The sequence below is a fragment of the Macaca thibetana genome, chromosome 6 (assembly GCF_024542745.1).
Source record: "Macaca thibetana thibetana isolate TM-01 chromosome 6, ASM2454274v1, whole genome shotgun sequence".
In the NCBI taxonomy this organism is placed as follows: Eukaryota; Metazoa; Chordata; class Mammalia; order Primates; family Cercopithecidae; genus Macaca; species Macaca thibetana.
This window is the reverse complement of record NC_065583.1, coordinates 52565844-52591006: the sequence shown is the minus strand read 5'-3', so window position 1 is coordinate 52591006 and position 25163 is coordinate 52565844. Positions and strand designations below refer to the sequence as shown.

General features: G+C 34.6%; 2 protein-coding genes across 3 annotated transcripts in view; both read left to right on the top strand.

Annotated features, from left to right (window-relative positions):
* The window catches only part of SLC27A6 (solute carrier family 27 member 6), a 62475-nt gene extending 44774 nt beyond the window's left edge, over nucleotides 1-17701 (top strand). For both annotated transcript variants that reach the window (XM_050795756.1, XM_050795758.1), the window contains 5 exons: nucleotides 7085-7175; nucleotides 10950-11148; nucleotides 12117-12214; nucleotides 13639-13769; nucleotides 17171-17701. In XM_050795756.1, the coding sequence (XP_050651713.1) occupies nucleotides 7085-7175; nucleotides 10950-11148; nucleotides 12117-12214; nucleotides 13639-13769; nucleotides 17171-17347 (696 nt within the window). In that variant the 3' untranslated portion in view covers nucleotides 17348-17701. The remainder of the gene's footprint in view (nucleotides 1-7084; nucleotides 7176-10949; nucleotides 11149-12116; nucleotides 12215-13638; nucleotides 13770-17170) is intronic.
* Nucleotides 1-25163, top strand: part of ISOC1 (isochorismatase domain containing 1) — a 1173170-nt gene that overhangs the window by 1076381 nt on the left and 71626 nt on the right. The window lies entirely within an intron of this gene.

Sequence of the window (25163 nt, the reverse complement as noted above, 5' to 3'; positions counted from 1 at the left end):
TAGAAATAGAGTAGTGGCCTCAGTGTGAGAGACGAGGGTACAGGTTTTGTGAACCTCAGTTATCTTCCGTGTTTTCTCTCTCATGTCACCATAATGATGCCTTTTCTTGTTCAGTTTCCAAATTTAATGATGTAATTTATAAATAGCAAGCATAGGCCCTGATATATGTTAATTTGACTCTTTCCGTTTTCCTTAAGTGTTTTTATTCCACTATTTCTACTTATCTTTCAATGTTTATACCACTCAATTCTATACCAGCTTTTAATAATTTTAAAACTATATTAAGATACCACTAAAATCTTAAAAGTAGCCAAATAAATCAACTTTTTAGGAGGAGAAGATTGACAGCTGATTTCTCAATAGCAACCACAAAACACAAAAGACAGTGGACATTTACCTTCCACTGGCTTGGAAAAAATAACTGTCAAACTGGAACTTATATTCAACAATAATTTTTTAAGAACAAAGGCAAAAATAAACATAGCAGTCTCAACCTTTATAAAGCAAAACTGATATAGCTGCAAGAGAAAATAAATCTTCAATAATCTATAATAATAAACTGCTAATTGACATATGAAAACCCTGCATCTAACAACTGCAGTGTGTCTATTGTATTCAAACACTTTTGAAACATTTACAGAAGTTCCTGGGCCAGTTGGGTAATTCCAACAAATTTCAAAGGATTGAATATATTTAAATTATGTTCTCTGAAAACAGTTTAATTGTTGGTAGAAATAATTTTTGTAAAAGACAACTAGATAACCTCCTATATATTTGGAAATAAAACATTTCTAAATTTCCATTCAGCAAAGAAAAAATCATAATAGAAATTAGAAGATACTGTGAGCTACCTCCTAATGAAAATATTACATGGAAAAACTTGTGCACTTAGCCAAGAATACCTGAAAATTGGATGGAGCTCAGTAACCATCTCTGTAAGTTAACTTTTAAAAGGACATCTAAAATAAACTCCAAAGAAATAAAAGGAAGGACGTAATAAAGAGCAGAAATTAATGACATAGAAAAAATATTTGGTGAGGAATATAAAAATAGATAGAAATATAATTTTTAAAAAGTAAAGAAATCGAATCTGATTGATAGAAGGCAGAAATAATATCAGGAATGGAAAAGGGAACATTGCTGCTGATACTTTAGACATTAAGACAGTAAAAGAGGATATGTTGAATAAGTTCATATCAATAAACTTGAAATTATTAGATGAATTGGAAAAATTTCTAGAAATGTACAACTTACTCGAATTATTTTATCACACTAAATGAAATAAATTCATACTCCAACATCTTCCCTTAGTTTCAGATAGCTTTCCCACTCAGGATAGTGAATATTCAAGAGCAAATGATTCCTCTCCTACAAACTCTTCCAGATAATGCAGAAGGAGAAAAAACTTCGCAACTCACTTTCTGACTCCTAAACCTGACATAACAGTGCAGGAACAAAAGTACTTCCTACAGGCACACATGTATGAGGAAAGTCTTTGTTTGATAATCTCTCCCCTCAGGTGTGTTTCCTTAGTGGCCTCACCTGTTCTCTGAAAGTAGCACTATCCTATATGATTGCTTTTGAGATTTCCAGAGCTCCCTACTCAAGCCATATTTAGAGCTGCTTTTAAAGAGATCTTTAAGAATCCCATAATGCGAACTTTGGTGCATTTTTATCACTTTCATCCCTAACTGCTTTAGCTTTATAGGTAAAGTTTTCTGTATAATAAACTGCCATACCTCAAAGAACACCTGGAAGCAACAAAGTATTTGCTTTTCTAATCCGTGGTGATTTTTTCAGTGTCTGGAAGGAATTGGCAGACATGTGTTTTTCATGCTGTAGCAGCTCACTTTTTCAGTCTAGTTGCCCATTCAAAGCTAGTGTAAATAACGGTAATGCTCTAAACCTAAAGAAAATGCAAACTATTTTTATAATGCATTCTTTTGGGATTTTGAGGGTATAGTTGACATCTCAGAAATGCACTTTATTCTGAACAAAAGCATTTTGGGGAAAGTAAGTGCTGATTTTACTGAGTTTTACATTCCTTGCGGTTAATTTTCTCAATTCATTGCACTGGTTCCTTTACAAATTTGGTATTGATATTGAGCCCCTTTGTGAAGCTGAGTATTTTCCATTCAACCAACCAAGCTAAAGCAACCAACAAGGGTATGATGATTTGTATTTTATATTACTGACTTTATTATAATTTTCTAATTCTTTAAATTTTCTGTCAACTATAATAATGTCAATCATGTAAAAAGTCATGGTTGTCTTCAATTTATTTGGAAAACCTCTGTTTTTCAACTCATTTTAGTTTTCTTTTTCAGTTTGGAAATGAAAAAACAAAGTTGTGCCTAATACTACATGTCTTCTAGTCTGCCTTTTATCATTTTATTCACATGTTGTTTTCTTAGATAGTGGGTAACTAGAAAAATTTGGTTCAATGATTTTCTCATAATTAAGTGAGGAGATTTGATAAGTGCCTCTCAAAAATGCTAGCCTAATGGAGGCTCATGCTTATTATCTGGGAGGGAAGCAGTCTCCAGAGATAAAATGTTACAAGTGAAGTATAATTATAAGGCAGCAACAGAGTTCCTATAACCCATTGTCTTTATGTGCTACACTTACTATTTTAATGCATAAAACTGAAGAAATATTGTCCCACATATTCTCCCAAGGCAAACAATATAAAAAATTTAGTGACACCTTATTTGAGAGACAAACTCAAGTAGAATTATGAACTACTCTTTTTCTGTAGTATTTTCACCTGGGGAAAATAGGAAGAGTCAAACATAAAATACAAAGATAAAGCTTGAAAAAAGGGAGAAAATGAATCTAAATAAAAGGCAGATGAAAAAAATGAATGCACATTTTATACATACATGAAATAAAGCTCAGAAAAAAAACAGAAAATGAATCAAAAATAAAAGGCAGCTGGAAAAAAAATGAATGCACATCAAAATAGTAAGTTTCCCAAAACGACCAGGAAATGTTTAGAGAAACAATTTCTCACAGGCTTGAAAAATTGCAATAATATTCTCTTTAAAAATAAGAGCGCAGAAAAGAAAAAGGATCAAGGACAAACATAAATCAACAAAATGAACTAAAAAGTAAGCATGCTCAGCTCAAAGAAAAAAATAGAGGAAAAAATGTAAATATTACACAAATGAGCATCACATAAAAGAACTTAAAATCAAAAGGAATGTACATGTTGTTAGGGAGAAAGATGAGCGGAATTAAGGAGTCCCACAAACACAGTAAAAAGAGCAAGCAAATGATAATTTAAAAATGAAGAAAAAGGATTTTGAAAACATAGACAATGATCTGATACATCCTTAATTGGTGTTCCTGCAGAAAAGAACAGATCAAAGAAAAAAATAATTATTTCTACCGTAGTAGAAGAACATTTCCTTAAGGTACAAACTTGAATCTTTAGCAAAAGAGTACACTATATGGGGCAGAATACTTATAATAAAAATATATCCTGGTGAAATTATGAAACAAAAAGAACCTTAAGGAGATTTTGAGGTAGGAAAAGCAAAGGATGAGCAAAGTGTAGCACAGGTGAGGGTGGGAAATATCTCAGGCATTCTCAAAATAAAACACTCAAGGTTAGGAAACAAGGAAAGAGTTGACTTCACCTAAGAATTTTTCTAGGATGTTTTCTCAAAGTTTTAAGAAATCAGAATCTATAATACCCTCATATTTATAGGAATGCAATATTTCTTTGTAAAATTCACTGAATGAAAAATAATGACCAACTTGAAGATAAACCGTAACTTAGAAATGAAAGAATGACCTTCAGTTAAAATGCCTGATGGTGAACATTGAGTCAATTCTCATATAGAAGATTGAACCACTCTGAATTGTTTTTACATGGAATAAAACTTGACAATGTAAAAATAATTATAACACTAACAAAAATGGGAGTTGGGAGGGAGGAAAGGAAGAAATGGTAATTCTCCTGTCATATTGGCAAATCCATAGATACAATGGGATTTAAAATTTAAATACCATCTAAACCTAAATTTAAAAATAATATATGAGATTAATAAAATGGCTCATTTCTTTAACCATTTTCATAAGCTGTTTTATTGCCTTAAAAGCAGGCATCTTTTAGGGATAAGAAAAGTTAGACAACTTCAAAATAAGAGAACAGTCCCCACAAGACCACTCATTTCTGACATCAGTTATAATTTCAGGAGTCCCTGAAGACCACTCTCAGGTTTGATAATTTGCTAAAAGGACTCACAAAACTCAGCTTATCACATCTAAAGGATCTAGATTATAATCATCCCAGGGATGTCATATGTAAGGCAGAATCCAGGAGGGTACCAAGGGTGAAGCTTCCAGATATGCTGTGTTGTGGAGTCAGAACAGCATTACTTTCCTGGAATTGTGTAAAAATATGCACAAACTAGTGCCAACTGGGAAAGCTCATGGGAGCCTTGATGTCCAGTCTTTCTGGGGGCTTGGTTGTGTAATTCAGGTTGACTGCTCACATGGCTTACCTCCATCTCTGCCCCTTAGGAGGTCAAGCTGGGTGATGCAAAGCCCCCAGCCTACCTCACATTGTTCATGTGCCTCAGAGACCCCATTCTAAATCATACAGTTGCCATCTAGTTGCCCAGAGGTCTTAGACAAAAAAATGCACTCCTATTAAGAATGATATTCCAAGGACTTAGAGGTCACCTCCCAGAAGCTGGGATCTTTTTTGGGGACAAGGTTAAATTCTTTACTACACAGGGACTGATAACTCTATTCCCGACTCTACCGTTATTTCACTTTGTGACTTTAACAAGTTACTTTTCTCTCGGTTCAGAGTTTCCTCGTGTATTAACGAAGGAAATTAACTTTGTGTTCCTTTTCCAACTCGTAAATTTACAAATCTGAATCTGCAAAGATAGGTAGGTATGGATAAAACCTCCCAGGGCCAGTGCGTACAGCTACATAGGTGTGTGTTCATTGCACAGTTCTGCTATGAATGGGACCCCCTGCAGCTGTGCTCCAGACATGTACACATACACACATACATAAACATGTACATTTGGGGGATTTTAAGGTGTGGCATCTATTTTTTGAATTTGTAGTATAATGCAGCCATTATACATGATTTTTGTAATATCATGAGGACCTCCTGAAGGCAGGAAGGAGAATAGAAATATTTCTAGCTGAGCATTAATCCTCTGCTCCAGGGTACTGCTAGAAAATGCTGTGATATATTTAATGTTATTTGAATTATAAAATTATTCAATTTCTGACCATCAAGTCCCCTTTTTCTGATAACAGACACACTGTAATTTGCTGTGGAATGAATCTCACCCACATACATGGTTGCCCAATTAATCTAAAAGAAATAACACTAAAGCTGACATCACAAGTCACTGGGCAAATTTTCCAAAAAGCAAAACATGTTAAAATAGGAGAAAAAAGAATAAGTAATGGACAGGGGTCTGTTCTTGTTTGGCCAAGATGATAAAGGCAGTTCCAGAATTTCTGGACTCTTTCTTTCTACTAGCCATTAGGCAAGTGGCCAATATCCTGTTATCCCAATTATAGACAAAGACCAACAAGATGCAAGTTCATATTTTAATAAACAGTCTTTATATCTAGAATAACAATATATTTGCCTTGTTGCCTCTTTCATTGGTCATTGGCTCTAATCCTAAAATAGGATAATATTAATTTCTACCTTAGAGGATGTTTTGATGATTACATTAAACAGTGCCCCGCATATAGTTAGTGCCCAATGAATGTTCATTGCTCTCATTTATATTTTAATTCAAATAATGCATTGTGATTCAAGTTACATGCTTATTTTACTAATGCTAAGAACCAGAGGTATTTGCATTTAATCTTTGATGATAAATAATACTATTGCATCTATCTCAATCATCTTATCTTTTCCCACTTATTTGTTCTATATTTGTTCATTTTCTCCTGCTTTTCCCCCATTCATCTTTGTTCTATATTTGTTCTATATTTGTTCATTTCTCTTCTCCTGCTTTCCCCCCATTCATCTTTCTTTATTATTATTTTATTTCACTTCATTTTATTACATTCATGTTAGTTTGCCATTTTCTAACTGAGCTTGCTTAATTGCTGAGTAGAACCTCAGTTTTCTTATAGAATAAAAATGAGAGGGCTGGGTGAAGTGGCTCATGCCTGTAAGCCCAGCTGCATGGGGGGCTAAGGTGGTAGGATTGCTTGAGCCTGGGAGGCAGAGGTTGCAGTGAGACGAGATCTCCTCACTGCACTGCAGCCTGGGTGACAAGAGTGAGACACTGTCTCAAAAAATATATATATATAGGAGGAGATTGGACTAAACCAGTCTGCAGTTCTCTCCCAGGGTGGGAATTTAGTGGACAAATGAGCCTGCATGACATGATAATATGGACATGATAGGAGCAGAGTAACTGAAAACATTTGGGGATGAGAGGAGACATCCAATTTTTGGTTCCTGATGTGATGGGTGTTTTCTAATCAATTTATCATCTCATACCAAAGAGTGTGGAAGAAGCACTAAATGTTAGTTTAGGAGCATTAAAGTGAAAGGCTCAGGGGAAAGGTTTACAGGAAAAGGACAAAGTGGCTGTCAAGTAAACATACTTTTTAGGCATTTGATATGTTTTGGCTTTTTTGTTTGTTTGTTTTTTTAGATACTGTGAGGAAAAAATAAACAATGCCATTCTTACATTAATGTAGCTTACATTTTAGTTCTATGAAAACTTTTCACTTCCAGGGCTACTTTAAATAAATGGCTGTGGAAAATGGTCCTTTTACGGGCAGTTAACAGACTATTCATTGAATGCCTGGATTGTTTCAGTATCTTGATTAAAATTAGTAGTGTTTTGCTAAGTAAAGTGTACCACAAAAGAAATGAAAGTAAACGCCAGTAAATGACTGCTGTTTACTAATACCTTTAGTTTTGAGTTTTAAATATTTAATTTGTCTTCAGTAGAAGTTGTTTTAATAAATCCATATTCCAACATTTATTTCAATTAGCATAGTCTACTATAGTAGATGTCATTGCACAAGTAACTAAATGCTTGTTTCTATTTGATTTTTTTTTTTTGTTTTGCAGCTTCTTTCCACTTTTGACTTAATAAAGTATGACTTTCAGAAAGATGAACCCATGAGAAATGAACAGGGTTGGTGTATTCATGTGAAAAAAGGTAAGACTTCTATTTGAAGACATCTTCTCAAGCAAAGTTTCTGATCTACCATATACAGATATCCCTTGGTATCCGCGGGGGATTGGTTCTAGGACCCTGGGTAGACACCAAAATTCATGGATTCTTGTTCCTTATATAAAATGATACAGTATTTGCCTATGAGGTATGCACATCGTCCTGTATACTTTAAACAGGTTGCTTATAATACCCAATACAATGTAAACGCTACATAAACAGGGTCATATGGTATTTTTTATTTGTATTATTTTTATTGTTGTATTATTTTACCTTTTTTCCCCAAATATTTTCTATCCAAGGTTGGTTGAATTCGCAGATGTGGAATCACAGATATGGAGGGCCCTCTGTGATTATTAGTGAATTTCAAAAGGAGAGGATGACGAGGTCCACTGTGTAATTTAACTTTGGAATTTTAATGCAGGTGGAACAATTTTACTTAGATGTTAAGAGCCCCAGAGGGATCATTCAGATAGTAAATTATTAAAATAAAAAAGTGGTAACTATTTGGCTCATGCTACTCTTAATCTACAACTTGTAGTATGAACAGTGGCAAATGTCCAATATCTAAATTAGTGAATTATTTCATCATTCTAGATATAGTGTAAAGTCAGGCCAACTTGGATTTAAACATGGTCTCTGACACTTAGAAATGGTGCAACTTTGGACAGATTACTTAACCCGTCTAAGTCTTATTTTCTTCATATGTAAAGTAGAAGTGACAATATTTATTCAGTGAGGACAATTAAATGGGATGTATGTATATTCCTGGGGGACCTGGTATGTGGCTTGTTACTTTCCTCTCCTCAGCTTCTCCCTCTCACTCCCCTCCATTCTCTACCGAGGTAGACTTTCTTACAATTTTAGGTTAGAAATTTTCATGAAAGCAAGTACCTCAATTAACTTGCTGCTGCATATAATCACATTAGAAAATAAAATGTAGAGATGTGCACTTAGAATTGTTTAGAGATCCAGTATGAATAAATCAGGCCAAAATTAATTTTTATTGCCTTAAAATATGTTGAAACTACATTTCAGAAGTGACTTCCTAAATCTTTACTTCAAATGTGAAGATAAGGTGGCAAACCTGTTTTTATTTTCTGGTAGCTGAAAGATGAAAAAAAAAAATGCAAACTTTGTCTATTAAAAAACAAATCTCCCGAATCTCTGAATTTCAAGCCTACTGGCTTTTATCAAATGTTTCTCCAATTCTATTCTATAGACACTGGCCATGGAATTTCTGAGGAAAGTGCAAAGAACTTAAGCACTCTTTTCTACTGGTCTATTTCTTACAGTTACAATAATATCTGATATTAAAACTTGAATCCCAGAACTGTGCTTATGCACCCTCAGGTTTTCTTAAAAAGCTGGTTGACCCCAAATATCTGTTTTTCTATTTTGGATTCTCATTATGAGCTACTCAGTATTTTTTCCATTAAGGCATTTTGTCTTCACAATGTAAATTATGCCCAACAAGAAAGATGTAAATACACTGTGACCTATTTAAACATTTGCAACAATTAGTTTGTCAGAAAAGAAACTGTCACCTGTATCCTGAAAACGAATAAAAGAAACCAAAGAACATACATTTTAAGAGAGATGTAAGAGTCTTGAAAAATTCTGAAATATAGGGAATGTAGACTGACAGAATATATCACAGAGGTGAGGCTTTGGAGTCAGATGTTCCTGGATGGATACACACACACACACACACACACATACACACACATGTGCGCACACACATACACACATATATATATATACACACACACACACACACTCCGATTCCTGCATTTGACAGCTGTATGACATTGGGCAAATTCCTTTTTTTATGCCTCAGTTTTTTCACCTTAAAATGAAGATATTGGCCGGGTGCGGTGGCTCACGCCTGTAATCCCAGCACTTTGGGAGGCCGAGGTGGGTGGATCACTAGGTCAGGAGATCGAGACCATCCTGACTAACATGGTGAAACCCCGTCTCTACTAAAAAAATACAAAAAATTAGCCGGGCGTGGTGGTGGGCGCCTGTAGTCCCAGCTACTCGGGAGACTGAGGCAGGAGAATGGCGTGAACCAGGGAGGTAGAGCTTGCAGTGAGCCCAGATCATGCCACTGCACTCCAGCCTGGGCGACAGAGCGAGACTCTTGTCTCAAAAAAAAAAAAAAAAAAAAAGAAGAAGATATTATCAGGGCCTTTCTTGTAGGTTTGTGATGAGAATTAAATGGATTACATATGTAAAACACTCAGAATAGTGACCGTTACCCAAAAAGTGCTCAATAGGTATAATAGTGGTGATGATAATGATGGTGATGATGATGATATGATGGTGTTGGGAATGATGACGATGACGATGATGATGATGCTATCAGACGCTGCTGGAGCAGAGAAGATTTGCTTTGGCCAGTGACCTATGTGCCCTTGAAAGCCAGAATGACCAGGAGTGGGAGAAATGGGAGTCGAGTAAAGACTATTGACTGGGTGTGGTGGCTCATGCCAGTAATCCCAATACTTTTGGAGCCTGAGGTGGGAGAATTGCTTAAGCCCAAGAGTTCTAGATCAGCTGGGCAACCTGGTGAGACCTTGTGTTTCCAAAAAAATTTCAAAATTAGTTGGGCCTGGTGGCATGCACCCGGAACCCCCTCTACTTGGGAAGTTGAGGTGGGAGGATCGGCTGAGTCTGGTAAGACAAGGCTGTGGTGGGCCATGATCATGCCACTGCACTCCAGCTTGGGTCACAGAGTGAGACTTACTTTTTTAAGAGCCTTAAAAGACAGAAATCACTCTGTATTATAGTTTGCTGGACTCCAACTTCATCTAGTCACATGAACACTGCATTTCTTTATAGCAGGCATAGCAAGTGGACAATAGCCTTGAAGACTTCCAGAGCAGTGATTGCTGCTGTCCTTTTTTCTTTTGCCTTCTCTTCAAAGTAGCTTTTACCTTACAGATTGCTGAGAAAAATCTTAATTAATTTGAATAAGTTTGATTGGAAAATTATTTCAGATAATGTGTCTAAACATAACTGAAACTAGTAAGTACCATGGAATAGGAAATCTTTTCAATGGCTCATCTCTTTCCCATCAAAGATTTCCAGAATAGCATACCAGAGGAATAAACCATTTTGTTATAATAAATAAAATGTATTTGTGTATTGGATGAGAGATAGTATTATACAGAAACCTTGCCACACAAAGTCATAAAAAGTTAAATTTGAGTTCTAGTTCCATTTATCTCTCTGAGCATAGCAGTGTTGTACCTCTTTGGGTCCTAGTTCCTTGCTGGTAAAATAGGGATTATATCAAAGGATTTCCATGCAGAATAAGCAAGGTGACATTTGCAAAGGGCTCATGGTAAATGCCCAATAAAGAAAATGCTATCGTTATGTTATTAACACTATTACTACTGTTGTTATTTATATAACAAATGTCAATATTATCTGTGGTAACATCTACATAATCCAAAACAAAAGTAGCCATTGGTCTATCCACCTGGGAAGTATAAGAAATCTAATGAGCCTTTTCTTTCCATTCAATTCCTTTTTATTAGTTTCTCCAAAGTAATTTGTATTTGTGGTAATCTATGAAAGGATGTGCTAGATATAGGCACCAAGGGTAAATGGTGTCAAATACAGAAATAGGTTCAGAGGAAGCTGAGATAAGCAGCATTGGTTGTGCTGGCCAGATATAATATAGATACATGCATGATGTGTGTAACAATAGTTTTAATCGAATGGCTGCAAAAATGTCGTTCTTTCTTGCAGGAGAACCTGGACTTCTCATTTCTCGAGTGCATGCAAAAAATCCCTTCTTTGGCTATGCTGGGCCTTACAAGCACACAAAAGACAAATTGCTTTGTGATGTTTTTAAGAAGGGAGATGTTTACCTTAACACTGGAGACTTGATAGTCCAGGATCAGGACAATTTCCTTTATTTTTGGGACCGTACCGGAGACACTTTCAGGTATGAAATATCATGGGATGCACAGCTTGTTCTGTAATTGTGAACCATGCTTCTATAGAAACATCAGAGACCACATATGCTTTAGCTTTCAAGGCAGACAGAGCCCTTTTATCTCCATGTCTTCTCATTAAAAAATTTATTGGCCATCTGTTTCTAGACTGAACCACAAGTTAAATTTTGTTGTGAAATTTTATAATTATTTTATTGAATCAGTTTAGAACAAATCAGTGAGCTTCTTTTTAAGGAAATAAAGCTGGCAGACAGAGGTAAAATATAAATGGTAGGGTTAAAACAAAAAGCCAGTTTGGTCAACTGTAGTCTAATTCTTGGCCTAATGATAAAAATTTCGAAACAGCAAAAATCCCCTTTCATACTTTTCCTTTTTTAATTCCCTAAGATTAGTTTAGGTCTATGAAATTATTTTGCTTTACTAGTCCAATGACTTGAATGAATGCTTGAATAAGTAACTTTCTACATCCTTGCCTTCTTGTACCGTGTTATAAGCTCACTTTATATAAAGTTATTTCAATTAAAACAAAATATTCATTCAAAAGCATTAAAGGAGCCAAAGGGGTTAACACCTAGAAACTGAAGTGGGCCAGTGGATTAAAAGGCAACTAGAGCTTTACTTTCAATTCTTATCACCAGAGAAAAGGAATGTTTTGTACTTCATTGTTATTTTACAAAATAATATTTTTGTAATGATAATCCTTATAATTATTTTATTTTTATGTATATTATAGAACATAGAAAGTAATTTATACAATGAGATATAAAGTAATTTTAACTAAAAGACCAATGCTGATTTTGTTGAATTACCAACAAAGTGCTTTCTTAGAAATGCCTTTCAGCTTATGTTGGTCAGTAGGTGCTTGCACAGAGCCAAATACAAGACACTAAAACTAAAACGGGGTACCTAGTTTTTCCAATATAGGTGCACTAACTGGAATTTGATCTTTTTTATTTAGATGGAAAGGAGAAAATGTCTCAACCACTGAGGTTGTTGATGTTATTGGAATATTGGATTTCATACAGGAAACAAACGTCTATGGTGTGGCTATATCAGGTATAAATATATTTCAGATTTGGGAAAGATTCTTAGAATAGAATTTCCACTATTCTGTAGTTTTGCAATAGTCTTGCTAATTCAACATTTTAATTTTTGTGTATTAAGATAAATATTTTATTACTGCCTTGGCAAGTAATGCCCTTGACCAAGCTAACAAAGTTCATGGTTACTTCACGGGGAAGGTACCAACTGAATTTTAATGCCTGTGTGTATTTTTAAGCAAAGCTTGAAAACTCTGATCAATGACTCACTGCTTGGAATCACTTACAGCTTTTTATTAGTCTATTATTTTTCTTTTTATGACTAGTGTTTGTACATACCACTAAACAAGAACATGTTCTACTTTAAATGTTTAAAAACACTTTTAGTTAAGATGGCTCTTTATAAAAATTACTTTTAAATTTGGACTCATTATCCTTATAATTATGCATATGAGGATTGTCTCATGATGTTGAAAATGTCACAGAAAAGTGACCAATTTGAAGTCATAAGACAGCCATTCTCCATTTTTCAGCAAATGCTTTTAGGTGCAGGGGAGATCAGTGATGTGAGTGTTTGGATGGGAGAGCAGAAGAAGGGAATGACTACTTAATAAATAGCCACTGAGTGTTGGAGAAAGATTCCAGGACATTCTGACCCCTGTAAAGATCCACAGGTGGCATGATAATCATTAAATGATTTGTGGAATTAATTATGGAAATACGAGTTTCTAGTTTCTTAAAAATATGCCCTTCAGCTGGGGTGGGGGCTCACGCCTGTAATCCCAGCACTTTGGGAGGCTGAGGCAGGCGGATCATGAGGTCAGGTGATTGAGACCATCCTGGCTAACACGGTGAAACCCTGTCTCTACGAAAAATGCAAAAAATTAGCCGGGCGCAGGCGCCTGTAGTCCCAGATACTCAGGAGGCTGAGGCAGGAGAATGGCATGAACCCGGGACGCAGAGCTTGCAGTGAGCCAAGATCGCACCACTGCACTCCAGCCTGGGGGACAGAGCGAAACTTCGTCTCAATAAATAAATAAATAAATAAAAAAATATGCCCTTCATATTTTACATTAAAGCTTAGGATATATATTTCTGCTGGAATATAGTTGCCTTTTAATAAATGTTTTCTTTCTTAATATTTGTTTTAGTGGTGGTAGGATGCAAATTCATTGTAATTTATAGTGTTGCCCATTCCATGTATTTCATTTCTGTAGTATAGGCAATTAGAGATAGACTCTGGTCTTCCCTGTCCTTAAATGTTTCTAGGGGGTAAATCATATGTTCGGGGAAGGATACAGACTTGTTTATGCTACTGTTGTCTTATTATTACTGAAATAGATTTAATGTCTCCATGTGTGCCAATTAGCATGTACAGAATTATCTTTTAAAGCTTATTTGGTACTTACAAATGGCTCTATTTGAAACTTTTTTTTTCAGGTTATGAAGGAAGAGCAGGAATGGCTTCTATTATTTTAAAACCAAATAAATCTTTAGATTTGGAAAAAGTTTATGAACAAGTTGTAACATCTTTACCAGCTTATGCGTGTCCACGATTTTTAAGAATTCAGGTAATTTTAGCGGCGCAGTTTTCTATTAAATATAAAACCAGGAAACAAGGAGGTAGTTTAATTGCAAAATAATATTGTATCTTTTAGATAACATGTGAGTTATGTGAGAGGCGTGGCATGTGGAGTTGATGCAGATCGACGCCATATTTGAAGCCTAATTATAAAGGGGGCATGGTGAAATGCTAGGGCATACCTGTCTTTGTCCTAATTATAGAATTGCTCTCTTCCTCTTCAGTCAGGACCTCAGAGCAAAATGATGGTCCCAGTGACAGTGGCAATCCAAAACCACATCTTACTTACATCTTGTGAAAACATTTGGTGCTACGTGCCTAGAATTAGGTTCCATTAAGGAGACATCAAAGAGATGGCAAGATGTGTGCAGAACATAAAGGCATTTGGCTTTAGGCAATCTTGCTTTTAATTTTTATTGCTGTTCTGTCCAAATTCCCCGTCACCTGGACCTTCCCCATGTGAGAAATTCTGAGCTTATTTATTCTGGGATGAGGACTTAATCTCTTGTTAGGTTACTGGTAGAAGTACAGTAAAAAGAAAACAAATATCCTTAACTACTGGGTAACTTTACTTATTTATACAACCATTTGTTTATTTAATATTTTGCATCAAATATAATTTCCCCAAATTAGTACTCATCATCTCTTAACATCCAACCACACAGATATTTTTTTTTTCTGAATACATTTGTTATTTCACTATTAGACCCCTAGTGGAGCAGTAGCCTGTATCATAGTCAGGTTTATAGTATTTGCCAAGCAATCACTGCAGCCAAGTCACTGCTTATTCCATGGGACACATCCTCTGAACTATCATAATACATATTTCGTTTGCCTTTTTTGTTTTGAGTTTTTACATTGTCTCAGATTACTTTAACAACAACCCTCTGAAACACTAAAGGTGAGTAACTATGAAGCAGAAGTAATATATTTTCAATGAAATTTTTTGAGATAGTTGTAGATTCACATGCAGTTGTAAGAAATAAGAGAGAACTTGTATATCCTTCACCTGGTTTCCCCCAAGGATAACATTTTGCAGATCTGTTACAACCAGGATGTCAACATAATCCACCCATCTTATTAAAAATTCTCCTGCTTTACTTACACTCATTTGTGGGTGTATATTTTCTATACAGTTTTATCACCCATACAACTTCATGCATTCATGACCACAGTAAAGATATGAACAATTTCAAAATCACAAGTTTCCCTCATGTTGTCCTTTTACAACCATACCAATCTCCCTCTTGTCCCTCCTCATCCTAAGCCCACCCCATAAGTAATATATTTTGATGGAGTAGAAAGTTGATAGGACAAATAATATTTTAAGAATTTTTTTCCAGGGCAACATAAAATTCACTTTAATTAAATGGAAAAAATATTTTAGCACAAGACTACTTTAGAAGATTAGATCAGCCTTGCACAAATTTAGAAAGCATTTTAGGATCTTTAAACACCTAAAAAGAACATGGACTATGACTGTTATGTTTATTCAAGTATTTGCTATAGTTAGAAATAAAGCCTGACAGCAGTCAAATATTTGTTTAATAAATGAGTGTTAGTAATAAATGATCTCATAAAAGGAATGCAAAAGTAAAAGTTACTTCTGATAAAATGAGTCAAACAAGTATTGTATTACAAATCTATTTAGCACAAATTAAAAAATAGAACTCTTTTTGCCAGTAAGTCACAAAAAAAGTGAAATGTTATAATATTCAGTGTGGCTGGGATAAAATGAACTTGGTCCTTTTATTTCTACTCATGGAAACACAAATTGTTATAACCTCTCTAGAAAACAATTTGGTAATATATGATCACACTCTTAACAGTTTGCATATATTTTGACTTAGTCAAAATACATCTTAGGAAGAATCAAAGATGTATAAATATTATATATGCATACATTTCTCAAAAGACTATTGTAGTAAAAATTTTGATACTCTCTAAAAGTTCATGAATAAGGGCAAAGTTAATTAAAATATGACAATTAAATGAGACCTTATAAAACAATTTTCTAAGTTCTATTTTGAAGAAAATTACAGGACCCAGGAAAATATACTTTGTATAGTATTAAGCTTAAAAATGGCAGAAAACTAAATTGTATAAATACTGTGAGCTGCTGATTTTTAAGAGAAGAGTAAAAGGATATATGTGCTTGTATAGCCATATCTATACTGTTGGATCAGGGGAGATGGAGGAGGGAAGGGAGATCAGGGAAGGGGGTTCAAAGTGAAGTTGACTCAAATAGTCCAAAAGGATAAATAAAAATGGCCAAGCTACTCATAGAATGTTGTATAGGTCTCTACATGTCATCTCACTTAAACAGACCGTTTATCCATACCTGAGATTCCCACAAAGAGATACACTCTTATCTCCTTTAAACACCTTGAAACAGAGATTCTTAAACTTTCTAGACTCATGGCATCTTTAATGTCTCATAGCACTCTTGGGTCAAAGCAAATACCTAAACATGTGTTTATTCACTAGTTAAGGAAAAACAATAAGTATTTAGGTCTAACAAATGAGTAGCCACCTGAAAAAATAATCCATATAAATAAATAAATGCTTTCATTTCATTTTCAAATAACTGCAGTCACTTATTAAGGAGATGTAAGTTGGGCACTGCACAGTTCTTCAGACCTTGGAATTAGATTGGATTGGACAGGGACAGTCTGATTTCATGTTTCACGATGATTTTTGGCTGTACTTGCTTTTTATCCCAGCAGCTACCAAAAACCCAAATTTGCAAAGATAATGACATCATTGAATGTATTACAAATTACTACTGAAACTGTGAACCTTGAGCTAGTAGTTTGTGAGTGGTGACTAACAGATGTCACTGAGTTTCTCTTGAAAACAAGATATCCTGTGAGGACCTTGGAAATTCACTGAGATACCTCAAGTTTTACAGCATTGAAGTAACCCCTCTGGGTAAATTTAAGCCATGTTTTAGAACATTCTGTACCCCATCTAGCTCTTACAGTATTCTGCTTTTTATAATAGATTTGTGTGTACTTGTAGTAGAAATCGCTGTCTTTTGTGGCTTTTATCTCTTCAGCATCTTACAGCATTCTCTATACATAATATTATATTGGCATTGAATTGAAGAGATAACCTATGTGTTTTAGACATAATTATAATCAGTTTAATGATTATGTTCATAATTCTTATATGCTGAATGAGTTTATATTTGAGTAAAGTTTACAGGTAAATCAAATATTTTAATATTCTAGAACACATTTTTTTATTTCTAGTGTTAAATTATTAGAAAATACAGAGATCACTAGATATAAAATGTTATAATTTAATATTACGGTCTATAGTATTAACTCTATATTAATATATTATAGTTATTAAATGATTCTACTCATCCTGGTAATTGCTTTACAGGAAAAAATGGAAGCAACAGGAACATTCAAACTATTGAAGTATCGGTTGGTGGAAGAAGGATTTAATCCACTGAAAATTTCTGAACCACTTTACTTCATGGATAACTTGAAAAAGTCTTATGTTCCACTGACCAGGGAACTTTATGATCAAATAATGTTAGGGGAGATAAAACTTTAAGATTTTTATATCTAGAACTTTCATATGCTTTCTTAGGAAGAGTGAGAGGAGACTGTATGATTCTTTACTATGAAATGGGGAAAAGGAGCTAACATTATTTAGGCATGTGCTATGTTTCCTTAATATGAGAGAGAATTTTTTTAGTTGCATAATGATTTTTTCTTTTAATTGATATAAACTTTAGTTGATTATTCTTTTTGCCTGTTTGGAGATTCAGTGCATAACTAAATATTTGCTGTAATATTAAAGGGTTTAAATAATAAATGGTGGCTAGCGGTTTGGACAATCACTAAAAATGTACTTTCTAATATGTAAAGTTACTAATTTTGAATAAAAGACTAAATTTTTCTGAAATATTTTAATTTTATGTGTCCCGTCCTATAATCCAATAACATAATTTAGATTAAAAATGTGTTTTCAGTATAGTTTGAAGTCAGGTAGCATGATACCTCCAGCTTTGTTCTTTGTGCTTAGGATTGTCTTGGCTATGTGGGTTCTTTTTTGGTTCCATATGAAACTTAAAGTAGATTTTTCCAATTCTGTGAAGAAAGTCAATGGTAGCTTGATGGGGATGGCATTGAATCTATAAATTACTTTGGGCATTATGGCCATTTTCACGATATTGAGTCTTCCTATCCATGAGCATGTCATGTCTTTCTATTTATTTGGTGTCCTCTCTTATTTCCTTGAGCAGTGGTTTGTAGTTCTCCTTGAAGAGGTCCTTCACATCCCTTGTAAGTTGTGTTCCTAGGTATTTTATTCTATTTGTAGCAATTGTGAATGGAGTTCACTCATGATTTGGCGGTTTGTCTGTTATTGGTGTATAGGAATGCTTGTGATTTCTGCACATTGATTTTTTGTCCTGAGACTGCTGAAGTTACTTATCAGCTTAAGGAGATTTTGAGCTAGATGGTGGGGTTTTCTAAATATACAATCATGTCATCTGCAAACAGAGACAATTTGACTTCTTTTTTTCTATTTGAATACCTTTACTCCTTTCTCTTGCCTGATTGCCCTGGCCAGAACTTCCAACACTATGTTGAATAGGAGTGGTGAGAGAGGCTATCCTTGCCTTGTGCCGGTTTTCAAAGGGAATGCTTCCAGTTTTTGCCCATTCAGTATGATATTGGCTGTGGGTTTGTCATAAATAGCTCTTATTATTTTGAGATATAGTCCCTCAATACCTAGTTTATTGAGAGTTTTTAGCATGAAATGCTGTTGAATTTTGTCAAAGGCCTTTTCTGCATCTATTGAGATAATCATGTGGTTTTTGTCATTGGTTCTCTTTATGTGATGGATTATGTTTATTGATTTGTGTATGTTGAACCAGCCTTGCATCCCAGGGATGAAGCCGACTTGATTCTGGTGAGTAAGTTTTTTGATATGTTGCTGGATTCAGTTTGTCAGTATTTCATTGAGGATTTTTACATCGATGCTCATCAGGGATATTGGCCTGAGATTTTCTTTTTTGTTGTTGTGTCTCTGTCAGGTTTTGGTATCAGGATGATGCTGGCCTTATGAAATGAGTTAGAGAGGACTACCTCTTTTTCTATTGTTTGGAGTAGTTTCAGAAGGATTGATACCAGCTCCTGTCTGTACCTCTGGTAAAATTCAGCTGTGAATCCGTCTGGTCCTGGACATTTTTTGGTAGGTAGGCTATTAATTACTGCCTCAATTTTAGAGCCTGATATTGGTCTATTCAGAGATTCGACTTCTTCCTGGTTTAGGCTTGGGAGGGTGTGTGCGTGTTCAGGAATTTATCCATTTCTTCTAGATTTTCTAGTTTATTTGCATAGAGGTGTTTATAGTATTCTCTGTTGGTAGTTTGTATTTCTGTGGGATCAGTGGTGATATTCCCTTTATTATTTTGTTATTGCATCTATTTGATTCTTCTCTCTTTAATTCTTCATTAGTCTGGGTTGCAGTCTATTTTGTTGATCTTTTCAAAAAACCAGCTCCTGTATTCATTGGCTTTTTTGAAGGGTTTTTTGTGTCTCTATCTCTTTCACTTCTGCTCTGATCTCAGTTATTTCTTGCTTCTGCTAACTTTTGAATTTATTTGCTCTTCAAACTATACTACAAGACTACAGTAACCAAAACAGCATGGTACTGGTACCAAAACAGATATATAGACCAATGGAACAGAGCAGAGGCCTCAGAACTAACACCACACATATACAACCATCTGACCTTTGACAAACCTGACACAAACAAGCAATGGGGAAAAGATTCCCTATTTAATAAATGGTATTAGGAAAACTGGCTAGCTATATGCATAAAACTGAAACTGGACCCCTTCCTTACACCTTATACAAAAATTAAGTCAAGATGGATTAAAGACTGAAACGTAAGACCTAAAACAATAAAAATCCTAGAAGAAAACCTAGGCAATACCATTCAGGACATAGGCATGGGCAAAGACTTCATGTCTAAAACACCAAAAGAAATGGCAACAAAAGCCAAAATTGACACATGGGATCTAATTAAACTAAATAGTTTCTGCACAGCAAAAGAAACTACCATCAGAGTGAACAGGCAACCTAGAATGGGAGAAAAGTTTTGCAGTCTATCCATCTGACAAAGGGCTAATAAATAATAATAATCTACAAAGAACTTAAGCAAACTTACAAGAAAAAAACAACCCCATCAAAAAGTGGGTGAAGGATATGAAGGGACACTTCTGAAAAGAAGAGATTTATGCAACCAACAAACGTATGAAAAACTAATCATCACTGTTCATTAGAGAAATGCATATCAAAACCACAATGAGATACCATCTCATGCCAGTTAGAATGGTGATCATTAAAAAGTGAGGAAACAACAGATGCTGGAGAGGATGTGGAGAAACAGGAATGCTTTTACACTGTTGGTGGGAGTGTAAATTAGTTAAACCATTGTGGAAGACAGTGTGGTGATTCCTCAAGGATCTAGAACTAGAAATACCATTTGACCCAGCAATCCCATTACTGGGTATATACCCAAAGGATTATAAATCATTCTGCTATGAAGACACATGCACATGTTTGTTTATTGTGGCACTATTCACAATAGCAAGACTTGGAACCAACCCAAATGTCCATCAGTGGTAGACCGACTGGATAAAGAAAATGTGGCACATATACACCATGGAATACTATGCAGTCATAAAAAAGGATGAGTTCATGTCCTTTGCAGGGACATGGATGAAGCTGGAAACCATCATTCTCTGCAAACTAACACAAGAACAGAAAACCAAACACCTCAAATTCTCACTCATAAGCGGGAGGTGAACAATGAGAATACGTGGACGCAGGGAGGGGAACATCATACACCAGGGCCTGTTAGGTGGTGGGGCCTAGGGAAGGAATAGCATTAGGAGAAATACCTAATGTAGGTGACGGGTTAATGAGTGTTGCAAACCACCATGGCACATGTATACCTATGTAACAAAACTGCACGCTGTGCACACGTACCCCATAACTTAAAGTATAATAATAATAAGTGTTTTCAGTTTTTGTTCTGGTGTACTTAATTGTTTACTTCCAATCAAAGAAAGCTGACTGACTAAATGCAAGCACTGATATCTCCTTTGTGTTAAACCCACATTAAGATGATTGAAGAAATATAAATATATGAAACAGCAGATCAGGAAAACTGGTAAGCTCAGAGCACTTAGGAATTTTTGGAAGATATATAAAAGGGATAACTTGATAAAATCCAACAGATCTGTCTAAATCACTCATCATACTGGAAAAGGGTAGACTAGAATAGAACCATGGAATTATCATCAAGATCAAAAACAAAAAGGGCTACAAGTTTGGACAATTTTGTGAGTAGTTAATGGGGAAATTTATTATAAGGATAATCTAATGAGCACAATTGTGCTTATCTCAAGCTGGAAGCACCAGGCTCCAGTATTCCCTTCAAGCTAGAACCGCAGAAATGACTCTTAATATGGTGAGGTATCTTCCATAGGAAGAACCCCCTGTGCCCATAAACCCAGTTCCATGTACAACCAAAAGGAAAGTTTTCCTTGCTTCAGGCAGTCTCTCATATGCTAAAAAGATTGCTTTGATTGGAACAGAAGTTGTAGAGAGTTTAATTTTGTAAATGCTGAGAAATCATGTCATAAAGTTAAAACATTTTTTAAAATGTAAAAGTTAACCACAAATAGCGTAGAAATAAAATGTCAAATTTTATGAGACATATAATTTTGTAAAAAGTAGGAATTTTGAAAGAGAAACAACAAAAAATAGTAAATAGAAAAAATACATGTAAGCATACTCATATACCAATATATAAATTAGAATGGATTAATTTCCTTTATTAAAACATATTAATAAATGAATAAATAGACATTTATTTTTATATCTGTAATTAGCCTGGTTTTTTGCCTTTCCCACTAAAAATGATTTTGCCTTTATTTACATAGTTTTAATTTGTAAGTGTTCTTTAAGTACCATGAATCTGAGTGAACATGTTTCTTATTTCTTACTCTTTAGAAACTTTCGAGATTTAATCATGATTGTGAAGTAGGCATACATATATCACCCCACTGGATATATGGGTAAACTCCTCCTGCCAAATCTGTTGCAATGAAAGACAAAATGTTATAGCGAGAACAACCCATTTGAAAATGGAGGGTTGGGACTAGATACAGTGGCTCATCTGTAAATTCAGGCCTTAGGGAGGTTAAATGGAATCGCATGAGCCCAGGAGCTTAAGACCAGCTTGGGTAACATAGTGAGACCCCTGTTTTTACTAAATAAATAAATAAATAAATAAGGCTGGGCATGGTGGCAAGTGCCTGTAGCACCAGCTACTCAGGAGGCTGGCCCCAGGAGGTCAAGGCTGCGATGATCTATGTTTGTACCACTGAACCCCAGCCTGGGTGACAGAACGAGACTCTCTTAAAAATATTACTAAAAAATATAAAACAGGTGAGTTTAGATTAGCAAAGAAACCATGAGAGAAGAGTGGGGAAACAAAACATCAAACTATGTGCAGTGAAAAACTACTTCAAAGGAAAAAGAACTCCAACCACACAGTAAACACACATAAAAACAAAGATGGGGCCTCTGTGTAATTACAGAGTATCCTGATTATTAATTATCAGGATACTTAATTGTAGAAAATTGAGGCCATGAATTTTCTTGCCTTTTTCTTACTTACAGAAAACTTCTAGCATCAGATAAAATAATTCATGACATAAAAATAATATGTCATTAATTTAAAAACTTCTTTAAGACAAGACAATAAAGATTAAAGTTTTTAAAGAGCTAGAAACTAGGGAGAATAGTTGTCACATTTATAGTATATAAAAAATACTTACAAATATAAAGGCAAAATAATTTTAATGAGAAAAATGTGAGAACAGGCAATGTGGGGAAATTTTAGCTAACTAGTACTTCAGTTGAGGGTATAAATACGTACAGCCATTCTGGAAAGCAATATGGCAGTACTTATTAAAATGCTAAACGTATATACCATTCAACATGGCATTCTACTTCTAGAGAATGTGTAATACCTTTAATACATTATACACATGTGCACAAAGAGTCTTAATCTTTATCCCTTTTAATAAAAATAATTATACATCAGAAGAAAGAAAAATAAATGTGAATACAGTCATATGGTAGAATGTTATGTGATCATAAAATAATAAGGTAGGCTAACATATACTGATTCGTAAAGCCATACTATACATTGAAAAATTCATATTGCTGAACAATTCATACAATAAGATAAAGTTATGTAGCCGGGCGCGGTGGCTCATGCCTGTAATCCCAGCACTTTGGGAGGCCGAGGCGGGCGGATCACAAGGTCAGGAGATCGAGACCACGGTGAAACCCCGTCTCTACTAAAAATACAAAAAAAAATTAGCCGGGCGCGGTTGTGGGCGCCTGTAGTCCCAGCTACTCGGGAGGCTGAGGCAGGAGAATGGCGTGAACCCGGGAGGCGGAGCTTGCAGTGAGCCGAGATCGCGCCACTGCACTCCAGCCTGGGCGACAGAGCGAGACTCCGTCTCAAAAAAAAAAAAAAAAAAAAAAAAAAAAAAAAAGTTATGTAAACATTCTATAAAACTATTTTATATATGCATGTATAAATACATAGAAAAGTATCTGAAAAATATTATACTAATAACAGTGTTTATCTCTAGTGAAGAAAGTTGTATTTAGGCATTGAGAAATGTGGAGAATTGTAAAGAAATGGAAAGAAGATGAAGGAAGTAAATTTTGAATTATTCAGGTGATATAAATACTTTTATTATAAAAATACTTCTAAAGTATATGATGTAAAAGTTTAAATTCCCTTTCATTTACACTTTTACATCATATACTTTAGAAGTATTTTTATGATAAAATATATCACCTGAACAATTTAAGAAACGTATGAGAGGAAACATTTATTTAATGACCTTCATTATTATATAAAGGTTTTCCCATCACAAATCTACATTTATAGTGGAAAAATTTCTTGAATTAAAAAATAATTAGAACGTGGGTAAAAAAAGAAAGCAAGATTTGCTCTATAAATACAGCTGCATTACCATTACAATAAACCTAATAAATAGAAAAGAGCTAAATTATAAATATATATCAACTAGTGATAACCACAATGACAAAAAGCAGGAGTCATGGCATTTACTTCTTACAAAGTAGAATTCAAATGGGAAATATTAAAAAAACAAGTAATAGATACAATATTTAAAGTAATTTCAAGCATGTGAGGATACAGTAAGAAAGTAACCATTTGTAAACCAGAAAAAAGGTCCTATCCTAACAAATAGGACACATCTATTCTATTAGTTCTGTCCCTCTAGAGAACCCTCTAGAGACACAGATAGGTCAGCACCTTAATCTTGGACATCCCGGCCTACAAAATTGTGAAAAAGGAATATTTGTTGTTTAAGCCACCCAGTCTATGGTATTTTGTTACAGAAGCCCAAACTTACGAAGATACTCAGCAGACCTAAAATTGAAAAAGTGCAAAGAAAACCATGCCAAGGGCATTAAAATCAAACTGCTGGCAAATCAAATTTAAAACAAATTCTTGAAAGGAGTCAGAAAAAAAAATTACATAATGGAATAACAGTTTGAAATATGTCTGACTTTTCATCAAAGGTAGGATGGACAGAAGAAAACGGAACAATATCTTTAAGATCCTACATAAACAAAAAACTGTCAAAGCAGAATCCTACCGGCAGTGAAAATATCCTTCAACAATAAAGGTAAAATAAAGGCGGCTTCAGATAAAAAATATCTACAAGAATTCATAGCTAGGAGTCCTGTCTAAAGAAATGCTAAAGGAGGCTGTTTAAACCAAAAAAAAAAAAAACAGATGGAAACCTATCTCTTCAGGAAGAAGAAATGCTAAAGGAGGCTGTTTAAACTAAAAAAAAAAAAAAACAGATGGAAACCTATCTCTTCAGGAAGAAATAAATAGTTATTAGAAATAGTAAATATGTGGGTAAATATAAAATATTATTTTATTTCTCTCAATTTAACAAAAGTATATAACTATTTAAAGCAAAATTTATAACATCGTCTTCTTGGTTTAAACTTACCATAGATGAAATACAAATGGCAACCATAAGCATAAAGAATGGTAAATCCAATGGAAAATAACAGATACTTATTCAGCAACAGGAAACAAATCTTAAAACTCATGACTAATTAGGAAACTCCAATTTGAAATAAAGATGATATATCTATCTAGATCTGGCAATATATAAAAACTAGGACTTTTATAGGCATTGTTGATGGAATGTAAATGGGTGCAGTATAAATGAGTGTAAGTGCTCTGGAAACAGTATCTACGAGAACACAAAACACAG